This window comes from Sapajus apella, unplaced genomic scaffold (assembly GCF_009761245.1).
Source record: "Sapajus apella isolate SASKATOON/1434 unplaced genomic scaffold, GSC_monkey_1.0 scaffold3, whole genome shotgun sequence".
Taxonomy (NCBI): Eukaryota; Metazoa; Chordata; class Mammalia; order Primates; family Cebidae; genus Sapajus; species Sapajus apella.
In genome coordinates, this window is record NW_022436943.1 from 47,045,650 (window position 1) to 47,071,369 (window position 25,720).

General features: G+C 46.3%; 1 protein-coding gene across 2 annotated transcripts in view; it reads right to left on the reverse strand.

Moving 5' to 3' along the window:
- Window positions 1-25,720, reverse strand: part of ANXA13 (annexin A13) — a 56,860-nt gene that overhangs the window by 3,955 nt on the left and 27,185 nt on the right. For both annotated transcript variants that reach the window (XM_032253117.1, XM_032253120.1), the window contains 7 exons: window positions 19,102-19,196; window positions 14,116-14,286; window positions 11,140-11,173; window positions 10,954-11,033; window positions 9,165-9,233; window positions 8,637-8,738; window positions 4,036-4,111 (listed from right to left, as the gene is read on the reverse strand). In XM_032253117.1, the coding sequence (XP_032109008.1) occupies window positions 4,036-4,111; window positions 8,637-8,738; window positions 9,165-9,233; window positions 10,954-11,033; window positions 11,140-11,173; window positions 14,116-14,286; window positions 19,102-19,196 (627 nt within the window). The remainder of the gene's footprint in view (window positions 1-4,035; window positions 4,112-8,636; window positions 8,739-9,164; window positions 9,234-10,953; window positions 11,034-11,139; window positions 11,174-14,115; window positions 14,287-19,101; window positions 19,197-25,720) is intronic.

Genomic DNA, 25,720 nt, shown 5'->3' on the forward strand with positions numbered 1-25,720 from the left:
TAAAACATCATCTTGACCGTGTGTCCAGCTGGACAGCTGCCTGCTCTCCTGCTCAACAGCCTCCCCACCCTTTGTTTTTCCTTGCTGGGTCTTTTTTGTGAGTCTCATCTCTGAGCCTTTTCCAGGTTCCCCACGATCTTTTGGTTTGCAGTCCAGGATGTGGGCTTGATGAAATGTTTGATCCTTTTTAAAGATCACTTTCCTATGATGCTGCTATTTGCTCTTTCCTGACCTCCCCTTGCCTTCCAGCTTTGATCTATCCACAGCTTAATGAAGTGTGGTCTGTATTCATCAAGCAGGTGATCGGGTGCTTCTCTTCTCCTGGGAATAAATCATTCCTTCCCCTCTCCCAGGCTCATATGGATCCATCCTGACCAACAGGTTAGAGAAAAAAACATTTGCTCTTTAGGCTGTTAACATTTCTCTAGAACACTCGATGATGTAAGTGATTAACAGTAGGTGATTATTTCAGCATAAATGTGGAATGTGCAACCTGACTATGTCCCATAATGGAGCTGCTGTCGTCTAGGGGACCGCCTGTGTGATTGATGCTATGAGCAGGGGAGAGGACAGGTGAGGGAAGTAGAGTCTAGTTTGGGGGCCAGTCTCCTGCTCCAGGCCATGTGGCAGCTGCCACAGTTACAATGGAAAAGAAAATCGCACTGGAAAAGAAAAGATGTCTGGCCTCTTTCTCCTGAGACAACCCAAAAGCTGCCGGATTGGTGGTTCAGGGGGAACTTGTATGCCACTTTGGGGAGTGGCATATTGAGACTTACTGTGGTCCGCAGACAATCTGAGCTAGTGAGCACCACAAAGTTTTCCCGAAAATTCTCTTCCATGTAGCACGACTTAATGTGGGGATCACTGTCTGCCTAAAGTCACTGTGTTCTGCTCCTGTATAGGGTTCTTCTTCTTTAACATTTTTTTCTACCTGATATCTTGGGAAGAAAACTCTCAACATTTCTCCTCTCTGGAATCTATGCATGGGAACAACCTCTGTTGTTAGCAGCAGCAGGAATCCCTCAAAAGGCTGGGCAGGGATAGCCAGAGAAGACATGGAATAAAACACCTTCCAGGCATGGTGGCTCACACCTGTAATCCCAGCACTTTGGGAGGCCAAGGCAGGTGGATCACTTGAGGTCAGGAGTTCAAGACCAGCCTGGCCAACATGGTGAAACCGTGTCTCTAATAACACAAAAATTAGGCAGGCATGGTAATCCCAGCTACTCGGGAGGCTGAGGCACGAGAATCACTTGAACCCGGGAGGCAGAGGTTGCAGTAAGCCAAGATTGCACCACTGCACTCCAGCCTGGGTGACAGAGTGAAACTGTGACTTAAAAAACAGAAACAAAAGCAAAAAAAACCCTCTTCACAGTGAGTGGCAGGAAGGGCAGCCAGCCCTGTGCTCTGTATCTTGCTCCCCTTTGCCTTCAGAGCAAGTTCCTGAACTTGCTGTGAGTATATAACACAGTCATTTGGACAGCTTGTAGAGTGTGGCTTTGGTTGGGCATGGTGGCTCACACCTATAACCCCAGCACTTTGGGAGGTGGAGGTGGGTGGATCACAAGGTTGGGAGATTGGGACCATCCTGGCAAACACGGTGAAATCCCGTCTGTTCTAAAAATACAAAAAGTTAGCTGGGCATGGTGGTGCATGCCTATAGTCCCAGCTACTCGGGAGGTTGAGGCAGGAGAATGGCTTGAACCCGGGAGGCAGAGGTTATGTTGAGCCGAGATCACGCCACTGCACTCCAGCCTGGTGTCAGAGCAAGACTCTCTCTTAAAAAAAAAAATGTGTGTCTTCCTGGGCTCCCTTCCTGGAGGTTCTCAAAGGGAACTGGAGTGGGGCCCAGGAATCTGCATTGTAACAGGTGATTCTGAGGCAGGGGGTCCCTGGACCTCACTTTGAGAAATGCTGCTCCAGACACTGCATGTGGTGGGAGTCATTTGGCCTCAGCCCCCTGCTCCTAGATGTTAGTCATAAACTGGCATAGCTATAAGTTAGCTGGGAGAGGGATGGGAAGTGTCTAGAGTAGTCATGAAGCCGTATTCTGTTGTGTGGCTTATTCTCAAGGTCTTTTCTAATTACTTTGGCTTTCACTAGCGCTGGAGTACTGCCCACTCTGAGAGTGTGTGGTCCCCAAACCCAGGGACTTGGCTTTTCCTTCATCCATACCCACTTTGCCCTTCGTTTTTTATCTTTAACTTTAGCCTAATCTGTTGATTTTTTTGTACCCACCAGCTTACAATTCACCATAAGCTTTAAGCTCCTTGAAGAGCAAGAACTGATCTTATTTACCTCTTATCCCCATACCCAGCACAAACTCTGGGCCCAGGCAGGTGTTGGGTAAATGTTAAATCATTGAGTGGCTGTAATACCATCTCCTGACTGTACTCTGGTGTTTCCACGATTCTCTGCACTGCAAGTACAGCATAGCAAGGACGTAGAGCCTCAGAACCAGGCCATGAGTAGATCCTATTATTTACCTGAGACGCTTCTTAATTATGCCTAGTGTTCCATTATTGGAATGATAAGCATGTGGGGGTTATTTATATCCTACTGCTCAAGGTCATCGCCAGGGTCTAATTTTTCACACATGTCTGCAGTTCAAAAAATTGGCATAAATGGGTTAAGGCCCTAAGTACAGTTGCTTGAACCAGGGCTCCTATGTATACCCAGCATGGGTCATGAGCAACACCAGGGATTTTTAGGCCTCGGGATATCACAGCAGAGGTCTTGCTTATTGAATGCAAAATGAGGATGGATTAAAAAAAATCAATTGCTGACATTGTTCAAAAAACCCCCCAAAGAAACCAAACAAAAGAATTTGGCAACTGGAGCACATTTTTAAACTTCCAGGGCTGGTTATTCGGTCCTTCCTCTTTTGAGGACAGGTCTCTCCATTGCTTCTGCCATTTGGGATGGTGCCCTGGATTCCTCACCACAGGAGCACGGACAATGGACAATGCCTTCATTCCAGGGCTTGCAGAAAGGAAAAAAGGAGGCTGCCGGACATAGTGCCATGCCCATCTCTCTGCTATTTCCTGCCTTTGGGCAACACCTGGAGAGGAGGTCCTGGGGTTTGGTTGGCACAATCAAGATCTGATCTCCATCCCGTCTCTTTCCAAACAGAATTCATTCTTTGAAAACACTGAAAGGAACCCAATGGAAAAGGAAACCTATGAGCCATCAGGCTGCCTGAAACTGGATAATGGTCCCAGGTTGTTGACAGGTGCCCTCAGGGACCCATGGTCTTAGTGGGTGGTATGGTGTGGCTGCATCCCCACCCAAATCTCATCTTAAATTATAGCTCCCACAATTCTCACATGTTGTGGGAGGGACCCAGTGGGAGATAATTCAATCATGGGGGTGGTCTCCCCTCATGCTATTCTTGTGGTAGTGAATAAGTCTCACAGGATCTGATTATTTTATAAGGGGTTTCCCCTTTTGCTTGGTTCTTATTCTGCCTTGTCTGCCACCATGTAAGACGTGCCTTCTGTCTTTTGCCACGATTGTGAGGTCTCCCCAGTCACATGGAACTGTGAGTCCATTAAACCTCTTTTTCTTTATAAATTACCCCGTCTTGGGTATGTCTTTATCAGCAGCATGAAAACGGACTAATACAGCGGGACTGCAATGGATGCTGTGGTGTGCCACTCAGATGCCCTATTCAGGATGAGGCAGTCATTCACAGCGGAATCCCTCCCCAGGAATCTCCCTCCAAGGGAGAAGCTGGCTTGCCCAAAGTTGCACATGTTCCCCTGGTACAGCCAGTGTCCCATGACTGGTCAATGTGGGATGCAAAAGCCTGGGCCCCTTGCTCCACTTTGGACATCCCAGCTTCAGGGCTTCCTGTGGGACCAGCAAAGCCCCTGTTGCAACTACGTCACAGTCACTCTCCCTCTTGCTCAGTGCTGCTTAGATGTGTTGACACCCAAATGCCATTCCCTCAAATCTTCCTACACACAAACCTCTGTCTGCATCTGGTTCCAGGCAGCCCAACCTCAGACAAGAACTCTCCTAACTTTACTTTACCAAGAGTCAAATAGGCCTTCTGCAAATCTCCTGATGCTTCTTCTTCAATGGCTTCTTCTATGTCTTTGCCAATGAGCTGCAGAGAAAACCAAAATCAGCCATTATTCCAGGTTTGCCTTTGACTTTGGCACTCTTGGGGTCGTTCCTCTATAAAAAGCACTAACTGTTTCCAGAGTTAGTCCTGTGGCTTCAGGGAGCTCCTATCCCGACTCTTGCCTTGCAGGATGGGGGTGTTTGCCACTCGTTTGAGAGGGGGCTCTCATTGCTGAGAAGTCAGTCTAGATATGATTCCTAATGGACTTGACTCTAGTCAGTGCCACTCCCTCAACCTCAATTTCCTCATCTGTAAAATGGGAGAGTGGAGAAACAATTAATATACTATAATCATAGACATTTTTTACACTGATGTGTAGTTTAGTTCCAATGTCTTCTTCACTTTTTCCAGTTTCAGTTTCCCTGGAGGCTGTGGTTATGATCATGTGACCTGCACCTCCATCCTCTCCCTTGCCTTGGAAACCAGGGACTTAGCCCCAGTTTGGGTGAAATAAGTAGGGAGGATGAAGTTCATGATAACAGCTTGATCTAAAGTTCCTGATAGGGTGGGTCTGCAAGGGCTGGAAGCCGGGGCGGGGCTGGTTGCTGACCACATCAAAATGCCACTTGTCTTCACTCTGGGGTAATTCCAAATGATGCTATATTCACCACTGGCTCACATATCGTTCAACACAGCATTACACATTAGGTTTCTTTCTAAATATTTACAGAAGCTGAAGCTCAGAGTAAATTGTGACTATCCTTAATACAAATACTGCCTGGGCCAAGCTCAGGGCAGGCACATAAAGAGAAAGGAGAATGCTTTTCTGGGTTTGGGGAAATGCAATTAAGCACCAGAAATACTGAAACTTATTTCTTAGAAAATATGCTTTGAGCATATGACACAATTGATTCTATAAATAATTGGGGTCTTTGAGTATGCACCAGTGGAGTTTATGTGGTTTATTTTGAAAACACAGGTAAACAAAATGTTCTTTGTGATGTAAGCGCAATATGTGTGGGGGAGGACCTGTATCCAGATTTAATGAAGCCCTGTTGGTCGATCTCCTAGTCATTGTTTGCATGTCTGGAGGCCTTGGTGTGTGGCAATAGAAACCTGATTAGAAGAGTGGGGGAACTGTCCCTTCCTTAGCTGCCCCCAGTCTTTCTTGGGTTTGATGTGGGAGTCATTATTTTGGAAGGGACGGGTATCCCTTTCCCAGAAACAAGGTTCTTGTTCTGTAGACTGAGATCATACTGCAAGAGAACATTTTGTTCATACAGGTCTTGTTTACTTTAAAAAATCCTCACATTAAACCATTTTCCATTTCTATTGTTAATACCAGGCTAGAACAGGGATTTTAAATTTTCTGTAGAATCTCAGCCTACAAAACAAATGAAAACAGAAAGCAGAGCTGTGGTGAGAGGCGGGAGGTGGGCTCGTTTCCCTAGCCTTTGGCATCAATATCAGTTTTTGCCCTCACAGATTTTTTCCTTGCACAACTCTAGGAGGCGCTATTCATATACTACAACAAGAAGGTACTTGTCTGTCTGCTTCCTGCACCACCCCACTCCTGGTAGCTGCTGAGCCACCTCCACGGGATACAATCTGAAACAATGGTCTGGCCCAAGCTCTTGGGACTGTACTTTGCATACTTCTTACTTTAGTTTCTAGAACATGATTCTTAGGGACTCTTTGTATAGGAGCAGGTTTTCTGATCTCAGTAGAAAAACACATTATGAGGTTAGATTCCAAACAAGTCTCTAAGACTCTATTTAGACAGGTAGCAATGCCTGTTGGGGGGTTATTAGAAGAGCAGGAGAGACATTTCTTTCTCTTAAAGTTGGTTGCCCCAAATGGATGGCGCGCTGACAACAGAATCCTATGCACTCTGGCTTTGACTACAGCAGTTAGAGGCTGAAGCCTCTGGCATGGGCTGAGGAACACGTACAGGGGAGGAGCAAGGGGCGAGGCACGTGGTGAGGAGGCAGCAAAGTGGGCTACGAGTGTGCGTACCTACCGTTTATACTGAGCCCTGTTCGGGGACTTGACTTTGGCTTTATAACTGTATGAGTCTTTCATATTTGGTAACACTGGGGACTGTAATAATCTTGCATGATGCAGCAGTTTGGGAAACTCTGTTGTTTGGCCTGGGATTGCTGGGAGTGTCAGAAGTTAAGACTTAGGCTTAGAGCAAAATAAATGGCAAAACTCTGAGTTTTTCTGCCAAAAATTAAAAATTCAACCCTAAGCCAGGACCACTCAGGCCACATAAGAAATTCCAGATGCTGATCTCAGACTAGCATCTCTGTGCTTTTGGTCAGAAGCCATCAGAAAACTCATAGAACCAGGGTCTGAGAGCAGACTGAACTCTAAAAACATCAGCAATAAATACCAAGATGAATGATGCTGGAGCAAGGCTTTTGAAATGGATGAATAGATAGCATTTTAGAGCTGGTTTCATGTAATGAATCATGAAATCCACAGATTACCTTATTGTACATTTAAGCTTTTGCTCTGATTTATGGCATTGTTTGTTCATCCAGGGAGACTCCTGACAATTGCTAATGTTTATTGAATGCTTGTTGCCTGCCAGGTACTAAGTGCTTATTTCTGTTAATTCATTTAATCCTTATTAACCCTATGAAGTAGGTACTATTATCCCTATTTTACAGTTTGAGTAACTGAGGCACAGAACCCTTAATAACTTGCATAAGACCCATACAGCTATAGCCTAAAGCGGACTTCTTAAATTGTAATATACATTAGAATCACCTGGAGCATCTGCTCTAACACAGATGGTAAGACCCCAGCCCCATGGAATTGATTCAACAGGTCTGATGGGGACTGAGAATTCTCATAACAAATTTTCAAGTGATGCTGATGCTGCTGTTTCAGGATCAACTTGGAGATATTAGCCTGGAAAGTGTACTTTCAGGCGGTCAGTTCATACACACACACGTGCACGTACCCAGAAACTTCACCTGTGGTCTCCACAGTGTGGAAAGAGGATCTCAGTCATAGAGAAGTCCTCCAGCTCAGAGGCTACACAGCTCCAGGAACAAGAGACCAGGGGAGTGCAGGTCAGCTGTCTTTGATCATGACTCTGGGCACGATTTGAAAGCAGTGGACCCTAAAGGCTTATATATAGTCATGATAAAATTTTAGAGCTTTACTGTCTTTTTATCTGCTGGCAACACATAGGAAATGCAACTTGGAGTGAGGAGCAGCCAGCTTCAGCTGAGGCAGGAGCTCAGGCCGGGGATTCTTGGAGTTCTCATCCACTCTCTGCTACCGACTTGCTGTGTGGTCCTGATAAGTTACAGATGGTTCCTTACTCAACAGACTTTCCTTGCCCAGCAGTTGTGGGTCACAATAGCTGTTCAGCCTACGTTGTAGTTATGGTGTTGTTGTGAAATTGAATGAGACACATGACACAGAAGTGCTTTGAATAGGTAAAAGCACTACACATATAAAATAGGATGCCAAAAAAAAAAAATCTGATATTCCACTCCAGGCTTTCTGCAATTAAAGACTGCTTTTCAGGGAAGGACTTTGTGCTAAGCACCTTGAAATAACTAACTCACCTTGTGGGCTGAAATTTATCCTGGGATTAAAAAATAATTTATATGCATCTTTTTAGGAGCCTGTCTTTGAGATACATCATATCTGTCTTGACGAAGGTAGGCACCGTTAGCCAACGGTAAACTGGAGTAGTAATAGCAAATATTTGTATGCTTGCCACATGCCAACTACTGTTCTGAGTCTTTTTTTTTTTAAAGATGGAGTCTTGCTCTGTTGCCCAAGCTGGAGTGCAGTGGTACCATCTCAGCTCACTGCAACCTCTGCCTCCTGGGTTCAAACAACTATCTGCCTCAGCTTCCCGGGTAGCTGGGATTACAGGTGCCTGCCACCACAGCTGGTTAATTTTTGTATTTTTAGTAGAAACGGGGTTTCACCAGCTTGGCCAGGCTGGTCCTGAACTCCTGACCTCGTGATCCCCCCTCCTTTGCCTCCCAAAATGCTGGGATTACAGGCATGAGCCACCACTCCTGGCTTGTTCTGAGTCTTCATCTTATTTAACCTTAAAATCACTCTGAGGGTGTGAAGATGATGTTCGTGGTCCCTGTTTTACAAAAGAGGATGGAGAGATTTGGTCACTTGCCAGTGGTAGACCCAGAATTTGCACCTGGGCTCTTGGACTCTAAAGCTTTGCCTCTGGATGGGACACTTGCTTCCCTGGCCTCTGTTGTGAAGCCAGTGTCCAGCCTGGGTACTGCATCTGGGTCTAGACAATTCTTTGGGGATTCTTTGTCCTGTGCACTGTAGGCTGTTCAGCAGCATCCCAGGCCTCTGTTCACTAGATGCCGGGGCCACCACCCCCAGCTGTGACAACTCAAATCATTTGAGACATTATCAAATATTCCCGGCATAGGAAAATCGCCCCCAATTGAGAACCACTGTTGCAAAGGATTCCCAATTCTTTATTGCAGATCTTGGCTTCTTTGGTTAATAACTTAAGGCACTTTCAGAGTGAACTCTTCGGCCCCAATACTTTATTACTTACAATCTGGTAGGCTTGAAAGGTGGCTCGTAACTGCTTGTAGCTCCTCTTGGCCAGGACTTCATTGAAGGCAAGCTCATCCGTGCCCCAGCGGCCTTCCCCTGCCTCAAGGGTCAAATTACAAACATTTTGAAAAGGGCTTTTGTGAAAAGACTGATTATACAGTGCTGTGACCAGGCCTTACTTACAGGAAATTATAAACCATGCACTGAATAGAAGTCAAATGGACTAAGCACTTTCAGCTTCTAACCCACAAATATATTTCGCATACTTATTTATATTGTTTATACCATTCTTTGCTCCAAAACGGATCTGATGTGGTCAACCCCAGAGTATAAGAATAGAAACCATTCATTTAGATTCATGGAGACTCTATATGTGTTCTATAAAGATCTAAGCATATCTTTGTTTCTTAAAGGTCATACTTATTTCCCAAGTAACTACTCTTTGAATGAAATAAACATTTGTTAAAAATAATGCTAATAAATTAAAAAAAAGAATTTTCAGAGACTGGCATGTCTGCGCACATACATCGTACAGATCTTTGGCGTCCTGGCCAGCTAGATCTTTGTCCACGTCATCTCCTTCATCGCGATTAGCCTAGAAAAATTGACACATTGTTATTAACTTGCATTCCTGCTTGACCACAGAAAACAGAAAGACAAAGTCCTGGAGAAAGAGGTGAGTTCTTTCTCAGCTCAGCTCAGCTCAGTTCAGCCTGGCAAGGAGGCGACACCTGCTCTTTGCTGCCATCTTTTGGGCTCAACGGATAAACAAGAGTAGCCTCTGTGGCAACACTTGTTTTTTTGCCTTTTATTTTGGAGAAACCAGAGTCACCCACAAACCCCACTGACCTCTGAGCAGACTGGATGCGATCTCTAAGTTCCCTAGAGTGAGTCCATCGGAAAGTAAGTCATCTTCGTTTCAAAACATCAGATTTCTCCACTCATGGTCCCAGTGCTAAAGAACCCTGAGAGTTGGTCGTGGAAGTCTAACTTGAGCCCTCTGTGGTGGGCAGAATTCTAAGATGACCCAATGGCCCACATTCTTGCATAATCCCCTTCCCGTGAGTGTGGGTGAGAGCTATGAAGGTGAGGAGATGTCACTGCTGTGATTGTGTTATGTTCAATGGCAAAGGGGAATTTTGCAGATATAATTCAGGTCTCCAATCAGTCGAGTTTATCAAAAGGGAGATTATCCTTGGTTGGCCTGACCCAATCGAGTGAGCTCTTCTTAAAAGGTCAGAGATGGAAGAAGTCAGAAACGAGCTGGATGAAACCAGACAGCCATGTGGTGCTCTGCCTTGGGGGACCATGTGGCAGGAAGCTGCCAGCAGTCTCTAGGACATGATAGTAGCTTCTGGTCAACAGGAAGAAAATGGGGACATCAGGAACACAGCCATAAGAAAATGAATTCTGCTCACAACTAGTGAGACTGAAGGAAGACTCCAAACCTCAGATGAAATGGCAGCCCTGGCCAACACCTTGATTTCAGCCTGTTGAGACCCTGACCAAAGGACTCAGCTAAACCAAGATATTACTCAGGGATCTCCAAGATATCACTTTGACTCCTGACTCATGGAAACTGTGAGATGATAGATCTATGTCGTTTTGAGGTGCTAAGTTTGTGGCAGCTGGTTATGCAGCAAGAGAAAACTTAGGCACCTTTCCTGCTACCGTGGAAGTCTCTCTCTTCTGTTCTCTGCTGTCCATCTATCCCACTGGGAGAAACAAAACAGAGAAAACGCACAGAGCTCCTAAAGATGTGTGTGTCCATGAGAATACAGATGTGTCTGTCTGGAGGTCCTGGTGGGGGGTGTGTGTCCCAGCAGGGCCGATTCTAAAAGCCCTGATGTCCTGGCTGAGTTTCTTGCAGTAGTTCTTACAGGCCTAGGCTCCAGTGAATCCTGGGAGCAACTGCAGAGTTGTGTTGTGGGAGCGGCCCCGCTTGGGGTCAGATGGTCTGGTTCTTGCTTTGGGTTGTATCTTACTGGCTGCATGAACCAGGGCAGGTTACCCACCCTCTCATGGCTAACATTTCCTCCTACGCAAAATGAGAAAGTGATGCTTAATGAGCTGATTTGTTTACAAAAAGGAATTGCAAGCTGCAAATGATTAGGCAGATTGTTTTTAGGGAAGAAATCCCAATTGGATATAATTTCACCAGAGCTGGACCGATGGAGGATGGGTTGACGATCCTTAGATAACATTTTTAATAAAAGAGAGAAATGTTTATCTATGTTACCCTTTTCATCATGGTGCCACGTTGCCAAGGATTCTTTCCTAAGATGATTAAACAAGTAATATCTCTTTACTCTTACCTGTAGCAGGGACACCAGGATTTGTTTTAGGTTTCCACTCGTATCACCTTTGACATCTGATTCGAGGCTCCTGTCAAATACTTTGAAGGAAGTAAAAAAGGAGGGAAGAAAGCAGACGATTTAGTTTCCCAGAGGTATTTTGAAAGAAACATACTTTATCCAAAGCCAGGATGAAAGGTTACTTACGCCTTTGGTAGGCCTCTTTTATGGCGATGATTTCCTAGGGAAGGTAATTTTAAAAAAATCAATACTCCAAGGAGGGATTAATCAATAAGAGACACCAAGACATACAGAGAGAAGAGGCGGGAGACTGTCTGGACACGGTGCCTTCATGACTTCCTCTTAAGACGATCATTCCTATGGGTCCAGGATGCAGGCCTGGAGTGAGTCCCTGGGGATGTGAAGGGCCCCTCTCTCTCTGCAAATATCTCAAACACGCAAGTAACATATGCGTACGTTCTCCTTTGTTAAAAGTGAAACGTTTACAGCTAGGCTAACTAACGCCTTCTTTCACCACCTCCTCACCTGGTCTCCCTCTCTCATCCCCATCCAGGTAACACATGTTAGAAGTTTGGTATGTATCAGAAAGATACACAATTTTTTTTGCATTTGTATACATATATATGTGCTATTGAAAACAGAATTGTATAGGTGTCGAGTGTTTAGCAGGTGGAATACTGTACCTATCATTCTTTGACTTATTTTTTCTCTCAATAATAACATCCTGGAGATCTAGCTGTGCTTGGACATGGATAGTCACCTAGAGGTTTTTAAAGGGGCACAAAATGTTCCATACTACAATAAGCTATGGTTTGCTTAGCCAACCTTCTATGGATGGAGGCTTAGGTCGTTTCCAAGTTTTCTCTCCTTCAAACAAGGCTTCATTCAGTCACCAACTGGCTATGGGCAGGAGTGCTAGTTTCTCTTGAGGGCGTGTTCTGAGAGGAACTGCTTTATATTTCAATTTCTGGTGCCAAGGGGTGCATCTCAGAAGTTGCCTCAGTTTGCACTTGAATCAGCAGCATGTAAGAGCAGGCTTCCTGCTGCCCCCCAACCCCCTGTACCCCCAAGCTGGTTAAAATGAAAGGGGTGGGGGATGAAGCCTTGCTGCTGTGCTCCTGGGTGGAGGGAGGGGCAGGTCAGGTCCCCGAGAGGCCGATCACTTGTGCCTGTGCAGCTCCCTCCCCTTTCTCTTTCCAACCCACGACCAGGATCTGCCTGAACCTGGCACCTGCTCTCTGCGGGTTTTTCTTTTCATCCCATCAGATCTATTTGATTGAAAGAGAGGCCTTACTGATTGGTTGAAGTCAGGACCTTAAAGAACTTGGATGAGGGAGAAAAAGCTATGGTCAAATAAGAAAAATATACATGGATATGTTTTTTGAGTTGGAGTCTCTCTCTGTTGCCCAGGCTGGAGTGTAGTGGTGTGACCTTGGCTCACTGCAACCTCTGCCTCCCGGGTTCAAGTGATTCTCCTGCCTCAGCCTCCCAAGTGGCTGGGATTTCAGGTGCACGCCACCGCACCTGGCTAATTTTTGTATTTTTAGTAGAGACGGGGTTTCATCATGTTGGCCAGGCTGGTCCCAAACTCTGACTGACCTCAAGTGATCTGCCTGCCTTGGCCTCCCAAAGTGTTGAGATTACAGATGTGAGCCACTGCACCTGGCCTGAAAAATATTATTGAAATTAACCTTTACACAAAGGCGGGTGCTGACCACCCTGGCAATGGCTGCCTCCCTGCTGGGACCTCAGTGCTTCTGGGGAGGGTGGATGCTGAGTGGGGGAAGCTGGTGCCACTTGACCTCGACTCACACCCCGGGGGGCCTGTGTTAACCCTCCTCCAAAGCACCATCCCAACCTGAGACTCCTTGAAATGGAGGATTTTTTATTATCTTGTGGGGAGAAAAAAAGTCCAGGAATGCTCTGGAAAAGGTTTGCAGCTATAGCCTGGACCCCAGCGGCCCTTTGGGAAAAGCAGCTGAGCAGCGTGAGCGGGGCCCAGCGTCCAGGCCTTCTCTAGCTATTTTTGCGTCAGGGTGCTGTTTCCATTTAGCCTTCTGTCTGCTCCAACCTCTACTTCTACTTCCTGCTGAGATGCCTTAAGAATGTTGGGCTCTTCTGGCATTTTCCTTGCTGGGCTGCCCCATTCCGCTGTCACGTGTGGGAGCTGAAGAAAGAGGGGTCTCTCCTATGAATAATTCGTGGACCTTCTTGACCCTTGATGAATCCCTTTGTTCTCCTGGCTTCTGGAGCCAAATAGGCCTCCACTGGGGCCTCCACAGATGCTCTTTTCAGCCCCTGAAAGGGTGGCACGTGCTCGAGGGACATGCCTTTGTCTGACGACAGAAGGACGCAACCCTTCAGGGTAGTACTGGCAGCCACTGGGGTGTTACTGGCGTCCCCCAGCGCCACTCACCTCTCTTCCTCATCATAGTCTCTTTTGTACCCTACGCTAGGTGCCAGGTGACAGCCGTGGCCCAGGCAGCGGCATAGGCATGCTTGGGCTGCTTGTTGATTTTTCATGCCGGAAGAGCCACAAAGTCAGGCTGGGTAGGGGAAAGTAGAATTGTGCCTCCTGCATATAAAAGCATCAGTTTAGAAAAGCAGATGCTGAGCCGGGTGTGGTGGCTCACGCCTGTAATCCCAGCACTTTGGGAGGCCGAGGCGGGTGGATCACAAGGTCAAGAGATCGAGACCATCCTGGTCAACACGGTGAAACCCCGTCTCTACTAAAAATACAAAACATTAGCTGGGCATGGTGGTGCGTGCCTGTAATCCCAGCTACTCGGGAGGCTGAGGCAGGAGAATTGCCTGAACCCAGGAGGCGGAGGTTGCGGTGAGCCAAGATCGCGCCATTGTACTCCAGCCTGGGTAACAAGAGCGAAACTCCGTCTCAAAAAAAAAAAAAAAAAAAAAAAAAGAAAAGCAGATGCTGGACACAGCTCTTCTGGAAAGATCTATTCTGTCAAGGGGCAGCCACCCCAAGACTGACCTCTGGAGGACTGGAAGAGATGTCCTCCCACGTGGACCAAGCACACACATTTCTGCCCAGACACCTGCTCACTCCTTGGATAAAACGCTGGGAAGTAGGGTCCCTTCTGGGGGCTGCATCCATCTCTACTGGGTGTGTGATGTTCCCTTGCGGGCTCAGCTGGGACTGACCTTATTGGCCCTCGTGCACAGGACCTCAATGAGCACAGACTCATCTGTGCCCAGACCTTTCATAGCCTTCTGCAGCTGCCGGGCGGCATACTCGCTGGGGCGGTCCAGAAGGGCCAAGGCTGTCTTCTCGAAGTTTCCACTCAGCTCACTCTTGAGTACCTCCTCCAGGTCCTGCAGGAAGACAGTGAGAGACCTGCTGGGAACGGCCCAGGAGGAGAGGGGCAGGTGTCTGCTTGCACTATTGCAAGTGCTTATGGTTGACAAGAAAGATGCTGTGGACATGTAGGCAGTGATCTGGCACACATCATCTGCTCTCAGCTGCCCGTCCACCTTCCCCCTGGGGCTGGCAGAGAGATGGAGAGGAGCTCCCTGCTCAGGAGACCTCACAGATGAATCACAATAACAACAGTATCTGTGGAACACTTGAGAGCTCAGAGAGCTTTTTCAGCCAATCCTCAAGAGTGCTGAAAAGCCCTCAAGATCTGTTGAACCTCAGAAGTTGAAGAATTTTCCCCAAATATTCAGCTAGGAAGGACCGAAATACAGGGCTGTTATCTCTAGGAGGACCAGAGAATTTGCCATCCAAATTGGGATGCTTTTCACTGTGAAAGGGGCACTATGAGTAATTGCAGAGGACAACAGGAATAAAGAGGATTGCTGTGGAAAACCTGACAGACTGTACCGTCACTCCAGTTATCTCGCTAAATCCTGGAAGAGACACAAGTGAGGAAGAACGCAGGCATGTAGAAGGGGAAGTACATGGAATTCTTACTGGCAGCTGCTTATTCTTTTTTTTGAGACAGGGTCTCACTGTGTCACCCAGGCTGGAGTGCATGGTGCAATCATGGCTCACTGCAGCCTCTGCCTCCTGGGCTCAGATAATCCTCCCATCTCAGCCTCTCAAGTAGCTGAGACTACAGGTGCACACTACCATGCTCAGCTAATTTTTAAAATTTTTTTGTGGAGAGGTGGGTTTTTGCCATATTGCCCAGGCTAATCTCAAACTCCTAGGCTCAAGCGATTCTCTCACCTCAGCCTCCCAAAGTGCTGGGATTATAGGTGTGAGCCACCTTGACCCCCAGCCTGGCATCTATTCTGACAAGTGAGCTAACTCCCTTCTCCCTATCTCCCTCTGACAATATGGCTTAATAGGGGAAATGGGCTGGGTGTGGTGGCTCATGCCTGTAATCCCAGCACTTTGGGAGGCTGAGGCGGGGCGATCATGAAGTCAAGAGATAGAGACCATCCTGGCCAATATGATGAAACCCCGTCTCTACTAAAAATACAAAAATTAGCTGGGCGTTGTGGTGCATGCCTGTAGTCCCAGCTACTTAGGAGGCTGAGGCAGGAGAATCATTTGAACCTGGGAGGCGGAGGTTGCAGTGAGCTGAGATCATGCCATTGCACTTCAGCCTGGTGACAGAGCAAGACTCCGTCTTGGAAAAAACAAAAACAAAAACAAAATCAGAGGAAATGGTCAAGAATGGGCATCAGCCTACCTAGAGTGGTTAATGCCCCAACTTAAACCAAAAGCCTTCATGTAGAGCGACAGCCCAGGGTGGCTCAGATTGGAGGCCCACAGACCAGCTGGCATTTCAAGGACACAAGCTATAGCATAGGGTGGGCAGCTCCCCAGCAGTGTGGCATGATGGCAGAGAACACAGCCACAGTAGCTTTGTGACCTTGGAAATGTACGGAATTCCACCAACTGCCAGTTTTCAGCTCTGAAAAATGGAGACAGTGCAAGACTGACCTCGCAGAGTTGTTGGGAGAAGTAAATGTGACGATACTTGTAAATACGGAGCATAGTGCCTGACACATTCTAAATGGCCAACAAATGCTTATTATTATTAATCTCCCATGCTGAAAAAAAGGTTTTCTAAGAGGAGGCAAATCAACTGTTTCTCAAATGAAGCTCTGAGCTCTTGGCCTGGGAGAAAAACCTGGAATATTTTTGTCCAAAGCCCTGGGATCTGGAGTCCTAAAGGAGGGTGTAATACAATGCCTCCGCCCCAGAGTGGCCGCTCCAGCCAACATCCCGTCTTGTGAAGGCAGGTCTGAGGTCAGTTCTCTATGATGTGGAGCCATCTAAAAACTGGAAATATATTTTCAAGCCAGGTGGGCATTCTATACAGCTGCAGAGAAGAGAAATCCCAGCTTCCCACTCTTACAAGCCACAGGCATAAAAACACACGCTGTGTGCTTACATTCTGTCTGGACAGAGAAGAAGGCTCAGGAGAGCTCAGCTCTAGTCCTGGTTTTCCTGCTAACTCTGTGTTACCATGGGATGGTTATTCTCTTTGGAGGTCAACTGACACGGGGTTTAGATTGGATCATATCATTTTCTAGCTTTGCGATGTTGGGATTCTAGGTCATCTCTTTGGCAGTCTCAGCTCTCTGAAACACAGCTGAGAACTAGAAAGTAAGCAAACGATTGGCAAATGAAGTATCACAAATTTTGTGCTAGAACATGCCCATTTAAATTTTATTATTATTATTTTTTGAGATGGGGTTTCACTCTTGTTGCCCAGGCTGGAGTGCAGTGGTATGATCTTGGCTCACCACAACCTCCACCTCCTGGGTTCAAGCGGTGCTCCTACCTCAGCCTCCTGAGTAGCTGGGATTACAGATGCCTGCCACCACGCCTGGCTAATGTTGTATTTTTAGTAGAGACGGGGTTTCTCCATGTTGGTTAGGCTGGTCTCGAACTTCTGACCTCAAGTGATCTGCCCACCCTGGCCTCCCAAAGTGCCGGGATTACAGGCATGAGCCACCACGCCGGCCCCATTTAAGTTTTAACAGGACCCCTAGGCTTTCACTTGGAACCCATTCACTCTTCTTTAGACTAAAGATTTAGAAGCATTATATCTGACTTTCTGTTTCTTTCCTTCTTTCTCTCTTTCTTTCTTTCTATTTCTCCTTCCTTCCTTCCTTCTTTGTTTCTTCTTTCTTTCTTTTTCTTCTTTCCTTCATTTTTTCTTTCCTTTCTTTCCTCCCTCCCTCCCTCTTTCTTTCTTTCCTTCTTTCTCTCTTTCTTTCTTTCTTCTTTCCTTCCCTCCCTCCCTCCCCTCCTTCCTTCCTTCTATCTTTCTTTCTTTCATTTCCTTTCCTTCCTTCCCTTCTTTTCCTTCCTCCCTTCCTCCCGTTCTCTCTTTTTCTTTTCTTTTCTTTCCTTCCTTCCACAGGGTCTCACTCTGTCACCAGACTGGGTGCAGTGTTGCAATCACAGCTTATTGCGACCTCGACTTCTTGGGCTTAATCCTCTGGCCTCAGCCTCCTGAGTAGCAGGGACTACAGGCACATACCACTACACCCAGCTAATTTTTAATTTTTGGTAGAGATGAGGGTCTCAACTGGTCTCAAACTCCTGGGCTCAAGCAATCCTCCTGCCTCGGCCTCCCCAAGTGTTGGGATTACAGATGTGAGCCACCCTGCCTGGCCTGACTTTTCATATTGGTAAGGTGAATGTGTCTTGGGAGGCTACTGGAGTTAGGGATGTTGACAGGGATAAAAGTTCAGCTTCAGGCCAGGTGCAATGGCTCACACCTGTAATCCCAGCACTTTGGAAGGCCGAGGTGGGCAGATCATGAGGTCAGGAGTTCAAGACCAGCCTGACGACAATGGTGAAACCCTGTCTCTACTAAAAATACAAAAATTAGCCAGGCATGGTGGCATGTGCCTGTAATGCCAGCTACTCAGGAGGCTGAGGCAGGAGAATCACTTGAACTCAGGAGGCAGAGGTTGCAGTGAGCCAAAATCTCGCCACTGCACTCCAGCCTGGGCAAAAGAGCGCGGCTCTGTCTGAAAAAAAAATCAGCTTCATCCATTTAATTAAATGTAATTGAATTGAAGATACACTTACTTTCATCAAAAATTATGTTGACGAGCCTAATAGTAAGGAGAGGAGGAGAAAAAGCACAAAAGCACAGCCACTGGGGCCATTTAGTGTGTGTGTAAATAGCTCTACTTATGGGTATTTGGGTCCTTCAGGAATGGACACTTGAAGTCAGAAGACTTGGGTGTGAGACTTGGATGTTAGTCCTGGTTCTTTTTTTTTTTGTTGTTAGGTGTGTGATTTTCCATAAGTCATTTATACATATAAGCTTTCCTTTTCCTGTCTGTAAAATGGGAACAATCATAGCTATCATAGCTTTTCAGTATTGGTACATACTGGCATTATCTTGACTGATTCTCCCAGCAACCTGAGAAGGGAGCTAAGTTATCATCTTCATTCTATCCTTGAAAAGACCAAGGCCTGAAGCAATTGTTACCTGCTCAATGTCAAATAAATAGGAAAACCCATCTCTATCTTTCTAGATATCTATTTATATATATATAGTGATTGAAATGGTAAAGGATTGATAAATATAAATGAGAATACAGCATAATAATTGATATTCATTTTGCATAATAATAATTCTAATGATGTTGAGAAAAAGTTGTGTCCATTATGTATTAATAAAGAAATAAGAAAGCCTAATGCATAACTGAAGACTTCTCTATATAACATTATTTTCAACAATAACAAGAATGAAAGAAAAGGAGAAAATGTAAGGAAAAAAAGGTGTCGATAGCTTAATGAAATGGAGGGTTTTTTTTTTTTTATCAGTTTTCTGTAATAATCACGTGTGAAAAATTCCTGTATAAAGACCCACCTGTGGAAACTGATTTTCAAATTACTGATCTATCTACATATATACAATTAGTCCAAATTAAGCGAAAAAAAGACTAGGGTCTTAATAGAAAAATGAAGTCAATTTAAGAAATGATGAATTTAAGAGTGTTGATTTTACAGACTATTAAGTTAACAGAGCAATTTCAGTTTTTCTGAACTTCATTAACGCTGTTAAGTGGTTATTGCAGTTTTCCTCCTGGGCTGACTCGATAAAGCTATAAAGGTACTCTGTGCGGCTGTGGAGACGTGGGGAAGCTGAGACCACCCAGGCCACGGCCGGGTGCGCGCCTGCTCACCACCCCTGGAATCACCTTGCCGTACGTTGCCTTGTACTTTTGCTTGATTTGTTGCCTCTCCTCTGATGTCCTGCCCGATAAGATTTCAATGATAGCTGCTTCATTGGTTCCTGAAATACAGGAGAATCAAACAAAGCCACAGTGAACAAGAAATAAGATGGAAGTTTTTTTCAGTCCTGGGTGAGGAAGTCGGGACTCAGCTTAAAGGTGGTTGGAGGCGTCTATGGAACCAGATGGACCCTTAGCTTTGATGCCTTGTGCTGCAAACTGTATTCTGTTCACTCACTTAGACAAATAGCCATTGAGGCCTCACAGCGCATGGCACACAGTGCTAGGCGTCGCTGTGGAAAGAGAAACAAGTATGGCTGTTTCCCTAATTTTATTCCTAAGGAAATGAAAACCTATGTCCATACAACACTTGTCCGTGAATGTTCATAGCAGCATTACTCATAATAGCTGCAAAGTGGAAACAACCCCAACGTTCATCACCTGAAGAATGAATAAACAAAATGTGGAGTCTCCATAAAATGGAATGTTATTTAGCCAGAAAAAGGAATACGTTACTGACAGATGTTATAATACGCATGAACCTGGGACACACGAGGCTAAGTGAAAGAAGTCAATCATCGCAGATCACGTGTTATATAATTCCATTCATAGGAAAGTCCAGAATAGGAGAATATACAGAGGCTGGCAGTATACTAGTGGCTGGGGGTGGGTGGACTGCCTAGGGGGATGGTAGCTGGAGTCCAGGGCTTCTTTTTGAAGTGATGAAAATGTTCTAAAATCGACTATGGTGGCGGTTGCACGTGTCTGTGAGTATTAATAAAAACTGTTGAATTAAACACTTTAAAGGGTGAATTATATGGTGCATGAATTCTACCTCAAGAAAAATGTTTTTAAAAAAACAACAAGGAAAAGTATGGGCTGTTCCTTGGCCTCTGGATGCTTACAATTGCATGAACAAGATTGGGACATAGGCTCAAATTGTTACAGTATTAATCCCACCCATGTACTTGTTAATTTCAGGAGAGAAGTCCTGATTGAAACCATGAAGAGGGGTTGCCCCTTTTTGCTCCTATTACCTCTGAATTATGCTATTTTTAAAAAGATTTTTCCCTGATGCTCAAAGTAATGCAAGCTCGTGGCAGCAACTTCATCAGTACTGAAAGCTATAGTGAATAAGAGAGATGGGGAGAAAATCCTTGTTTGAACCAGGAACCAGGATTGGGAAGATGACCCAGGTACTGCCAGTGTGGGAAGGAGAAGGACTGTTTTAACATCAAACCCCACGTTAGATTTCTTCAGACTGGATTCAAATCATGGCTCCACCCTGTACAGACTACATGACACTGGATTTGCCTTGCCAAGTCTCAGTTTTCCCACCTGTAAGATGGGGATAATAGTATACAAGGCTATTGTGAGAATGAAATGTGAGGATCCAAGTATGGGTCCAATCCATGGTGGTCCTAAGAGCACATCTGGGAAAGCTGGGACACGAGGGGTTGTAAATGACCAGGTGCCTGGCACTGCCTCACATCCATGCAGGGCTTGCACAGGGACCAGCCTCCATGAATTGCTCGCCCCAGTGACTGAGCTCGCTGGGATCAAGGCACAGCACTTAGCAGTCACAGGAGCTGGAGGAAGCGTCAGAGGCAGTCTAGTCCAAGCTATTATTTACAGATGAGGAAGCTGAGGCAAAATGCAGCGCCTCTTCTCCGTTCCTGCGTATACCTGACCGTTCTGCAGCATTTGAATTCTGCAGCTGGGAATTCTTTTTTTTTGAGACAGGGTCTGGCTATGTCTCCCAGGCTAGAGTGTAGTGGCATGATCACTGCAACCTCCACCTCCTGGATTCAAACAATTCTCCTGCCTCAGCCTCCCGGGTAACTGGGATTACAGGCATGCACCACCATGCCCAGCTAATTTTTGTGTTTTTAGTAGAGAAGGGGTTTCACCATGTTGATCAGGCTGGTCTCAAACTCCTGGCCTAAGGTGGTCGGCCCGCCTCAGCCTCCCAAAGTGCTGGGATTACCGGTGTGAACCACCACGTCCTGCCTGCAGTTGACAATTCTTTGTGTGAAACACCTTCCTAGATGGCTTTGAACCTCCTTTCCTGGTTCTTCCTTTCTCCTCTTCATCACCTCCCCCTCAGCATCCTTGACTGGCCTTTCTTCTTCCACTTGCCTTTTGAACTCGGTTTTTAGTTCTCCTCTTTAGTTGGAGTCACTCCTTTCCCAGGCCACTGTCGCCTTTTCACTGATGAATCCAAGATCAGTGCCTCTAGCCCTAATGTCTCCTCTGAGTTCAGACCTGATTTTCAGTTCCCTGTAGCCAGCTTCCCAATTTCCCAAGGCATTTCAACTTTCATCATAGCTTAAACTGAACTCATTTTGTCTATCCTTAAATCTACTCCCCACTGTGTTCCTTTGTCTTAGCACCTGGCATGACCTGTATTAGAGAAAATCCGAAGTCACCTTTGAGGGCCCACCTGTCTCTTTTACTCTCAAATACTACCAAGTCCCGTCTGTCTCACCTATAAGACACTCTTTGACCTGTTCCTCTCCTTCACTGCTACAGTCCTTGCCTAACAGACCCTAAGTGTTTTTAGTCCCCACCCCAATATCAAGCTCTGTTCTCTGCCATCCACCTTGGGACGCTCACATGTGTTCATTTCATGCCAAACTTCAAATACCTTTAGTGATTCCTCTTGACTCCTAGAATGAAATCAGAAGCCCTTACGGTGACATTGAGGCTGCCTGCAGTTTGGTGTCATACTACTCTTCTGGACCCATCTCTGTGCACGGCAGCCCAAGGCTTGTTCATCTAATCTCGGCCATATTTAAGTTTCTGCTTCCTCTGTTCTTCCACAGCACACTATGTACATGTATATTTGTAGGATCACTGCAGTGAGTATCTAAGACTGCAGAACGGACAGTCTGAGCCCGGCACCTGGGCGGGAGGGGCCACTGAATGGCAGTTTGTCCTGTTACAGTGCCACTTACTGCTGTCTTGCTCTGGTTGGTGGATGGACCTGGGTGATGGCTGCTACCCAGCTGAGCCATCAGGATCCTGAAGAAACAAGATCATGCAGATGCATTTTGATGGAAAGGTTGAGAGCAGGAAAAGTCTAGGCCATGGAAATGGGAAATGAATGGAGGAAACCTGGCTGGAGATGGGGAAGAGAAAAAAAGGGAGCCCTGGAAAAAAAAATGTGAGCTGTTTTACCCTCCCTCCACTCCGGCACCAGCCCTCAGAGTCAGCTTTGGAATGACAGAGACAGGACTTAGAAAGAGAGTTCTGAGCAGGAATCTGATTTGAGAACTGGGTTCCAAACCTTTGGGTCCTTGAACCGTTCACTTAACCTCAAGGAGTATTTTCACCTCTACAGCTCTGGGAACGTTTAGCTGTTTGGTTCCAACGGGAGAAACAGAAAATTCTGGGATGAACTCACTTGCGAAAATAGCAGGAGTGAGTTGTCTGCCTGGTGCTGGCTTGGTTCCAACACCAGGATTTACGTTGTTCCCCTTCATTTCCTTCCGGAGCTTCGCCTCCATCATGGGTATCCAATTACTCATGCTATGACGCTATTGTGATTTTTTTAAAAAAAAACTTCTGAGTGCCAGAAATCTCACTTTAAAAGGGATTTGTTTTTCTTGTAAATATGTCTTGAACCTATCCCTTTCTTTCCATTCAGGCCACTCCTGTCCCAGATAAGGGCCTTGGCCTCTCGGTCCTGGATCCTGGCAGGTGCCAGGCCGGGAAGGAGCCTTTTTGCCCATTCACTGCACTGGGCCAGTCAGGAAGCTGGGGCTCAAGCCTGGCTCTCCCTTTTCCCTCACCCACATTCACTCAGACTAAGGCCTCTCCATCCTACCTCCTTAGTGCCTCTCAGATGAACACATTTCTCTCCATCCTCACCTCCACCCCATCACTCAGCAGAACGACGGATGCCACCCACATGCGGGCTCCTCTCTTGCTCTCACTTTTTCCAATCAGCGTTCACCGCCCCCAGAACAACCATTTGGAAGTGCGGATTGGCCTGCTCACCCCTCTGCTCCAAACTTTTCAGTATAGGCCCTTTCAAATGCAGAATGAGGCTTCAACTCTCCAGTGGGGCCTATGGGGTCTTTTGGCCTCTCAAAGTCTCATCCTTCTACCTGTTCTGTCCCAAGCTACTTTCCACCCACCTTGTGGATGATTTGCAGCTCCTAGAACAAACAACACTTTCTCTCTCACCTCTAGGCCTTTGCATAGGCTGTTCCCCCATCTGGAACACGCCGATCCTCACATCCACTCCCACTTCTCCTTCAGGTCTCAACTCCCTGCACACTTCCGGACGGATGAGGCTTTTCTCCCTCTGTGTCCCTCATGCTGCCTGCTCTTCCTGTCTCTACCGGGACACATTCCAAGTTCCAAGGGAGCAGAGTGTTTTGTTTACTACCGTATTCCAACAGAAGGCTGTCAGTATTTATCAGATGACTTGCTGAATGAATGGATGCTTAAACGTGCATATATGAATGAATGAGGAAGTTTGCATGTCATCACGACGGAACCTTGTCTCTGTAGTGGTGTAGGCTGCATGTGATACTCAGATGGGTCTGCATAGCAAGGACCAATAGAAATCCTCCCTACTCTGATGCCACATGTAGCCTAAAACTGGATAATCAGAAAATGAAATTAATATTAAAAATAATAGTGTTTTTTAGACTTTCTTTCTGGGAATCCTTTACAAAAAGAGAGAGACCAACCCAAATACTTGTCAATGATAGATTGGATAAAGAATATGTGGCACATATACACCATGGAATATTATGCAGCCATAAAAAGGAATGAGTTCATGTCCTTTGCAGGGACATGGATGAAGCTGGAAACCATCATTCTCAGCAAACTGACACAGTAACAGAAAACCAAACACTGCGTATTCTCACTCATAAGTGGGAGTTGAACAATTAGAACACATGGACACAGGGAGGGGAACATCACACACCAGGCCCTGTAGGGGGTAGGGGGATAGGGGAGGGAGAGCGTTAGGAGAAATAGCTAATGTAGATGACGGGTTGATGGGTGCAGCAAACCACCATGGCACGGGCATACCGATCTAACAAACCTGCATGTTCAGCACATGTATCCCAGAACTTAAAGTAGAATAATAATAGTAACCTAATAAACGTCTAGAAATTTTAAAGCTAAAAAAAAAAAAAAAAAAAAAGCGAGAAACCAGATTGCGAAAGTCCTGAGGTGGCCCAGCAGCAACCTGAGGTGGGGGAGGCCGTGAAAACAACACTGGGTTTCCCCGAAGTCCTCTCTAAGTCCAGGTCTCAGGCTGTTGGGGATGTTTCTATACCCGGTCACTGAACAGTGACCTAACTCTACATTTCACAATATGTGTATCATATAAGCAGTACTGCTGAATGATTTCCTGTAAATACTTACAATGGTTTGAGGCATGAGGGCTAGTCCCCAGTGGTTCTGGGAAAGGCCTTTTTTAAAATGAGAAAAGAAGGAGCCACACACTGGACACTGTAATTTCACAGCAGAGGTCATAGCCGGGACAATAATCAGCCTCAGGAAGTGCCTCCTGGCCTCCTTGGTTTTGCTTTTCCCAGAAATTTTCTGGGATGACACCGAGTCACATTTCAGCAGGAACGGGGGCCACAGACAGGGTGGGAAGCCCCCCAGGCCCATGAGCCAGAGCAGTGATCGGGGCCGTGGTAGAGGCTCAGCTTTCCCTTGGGCTCCAATGCCAGCCCAGTCTGCCTTGCCGAGCCCAGGAGGCTGCAGCCCCCACTCTGGTGCTCAAGGGACATTCTCTTCTGCTAGCACTGCTGGGCTGCGAAGTCCCTCATTTCTCCTTGGGAAGTGGGAGTGCAGGGGAGAAAGAGGAAGTAATGAATGGCACAGTCCTGCCTGCCTGAGCAGGTCATTGCTTCCCACTCATCCCCTGTCTCAGTTTCCTGAGGCTGCTGATTCAATGACCACAAACTTGGTGGCTTAAAACAACAGTAGCCTATTCCTACACAGTTCTGGGAGGTGGAAATCTGAAATCCTGGTGTTGGCAGGCCCACAGTCCCACCAGCTGCCCTGCAGCAGAGTCTGTTCCTTGCCTCTCCTGGCTTCTGCCGGGAACCCTTAGCATTCTTGGGTTTGTGGCCGTATCTCTCTAATCTCTGTCTCCATCTTTCCATGGCCTCTCTGTGTGTCTCCTCCTCTGTCTCTTCTAAGGACACTAGTCATTAGATTTACGGCCTACCCAGGTAATCCAGGATAATCTCATCTCAGGATCCTTAACTTAATTATATCTGCAAGGACTCTTTTTCCAAATAGTCATGTTCACAGGTTCTGGGGGGATATATTTTTGGGGAGCCCTCATTCAACTCAGTTCGCCCTCAGTAATGGAGAACAAGGGTGTACCTACTTGATGCTCATACCAATCTCATTGGCTTTGTGCAGATTTTGGATCCCAGCACAAAGATTTTGGATCCCAGAACAATATTGTTCCAAAGGAGGCAACCCACATACGACAAGGGCCACTGAGGTGCTGGGCTCATTGTTCAACTCCCACATATGAGTGAGAACATGCAGTGTTTGGCTTTCTGTTCCAGTGTTAGGTTGCTGAGAATGATGGTTTCCA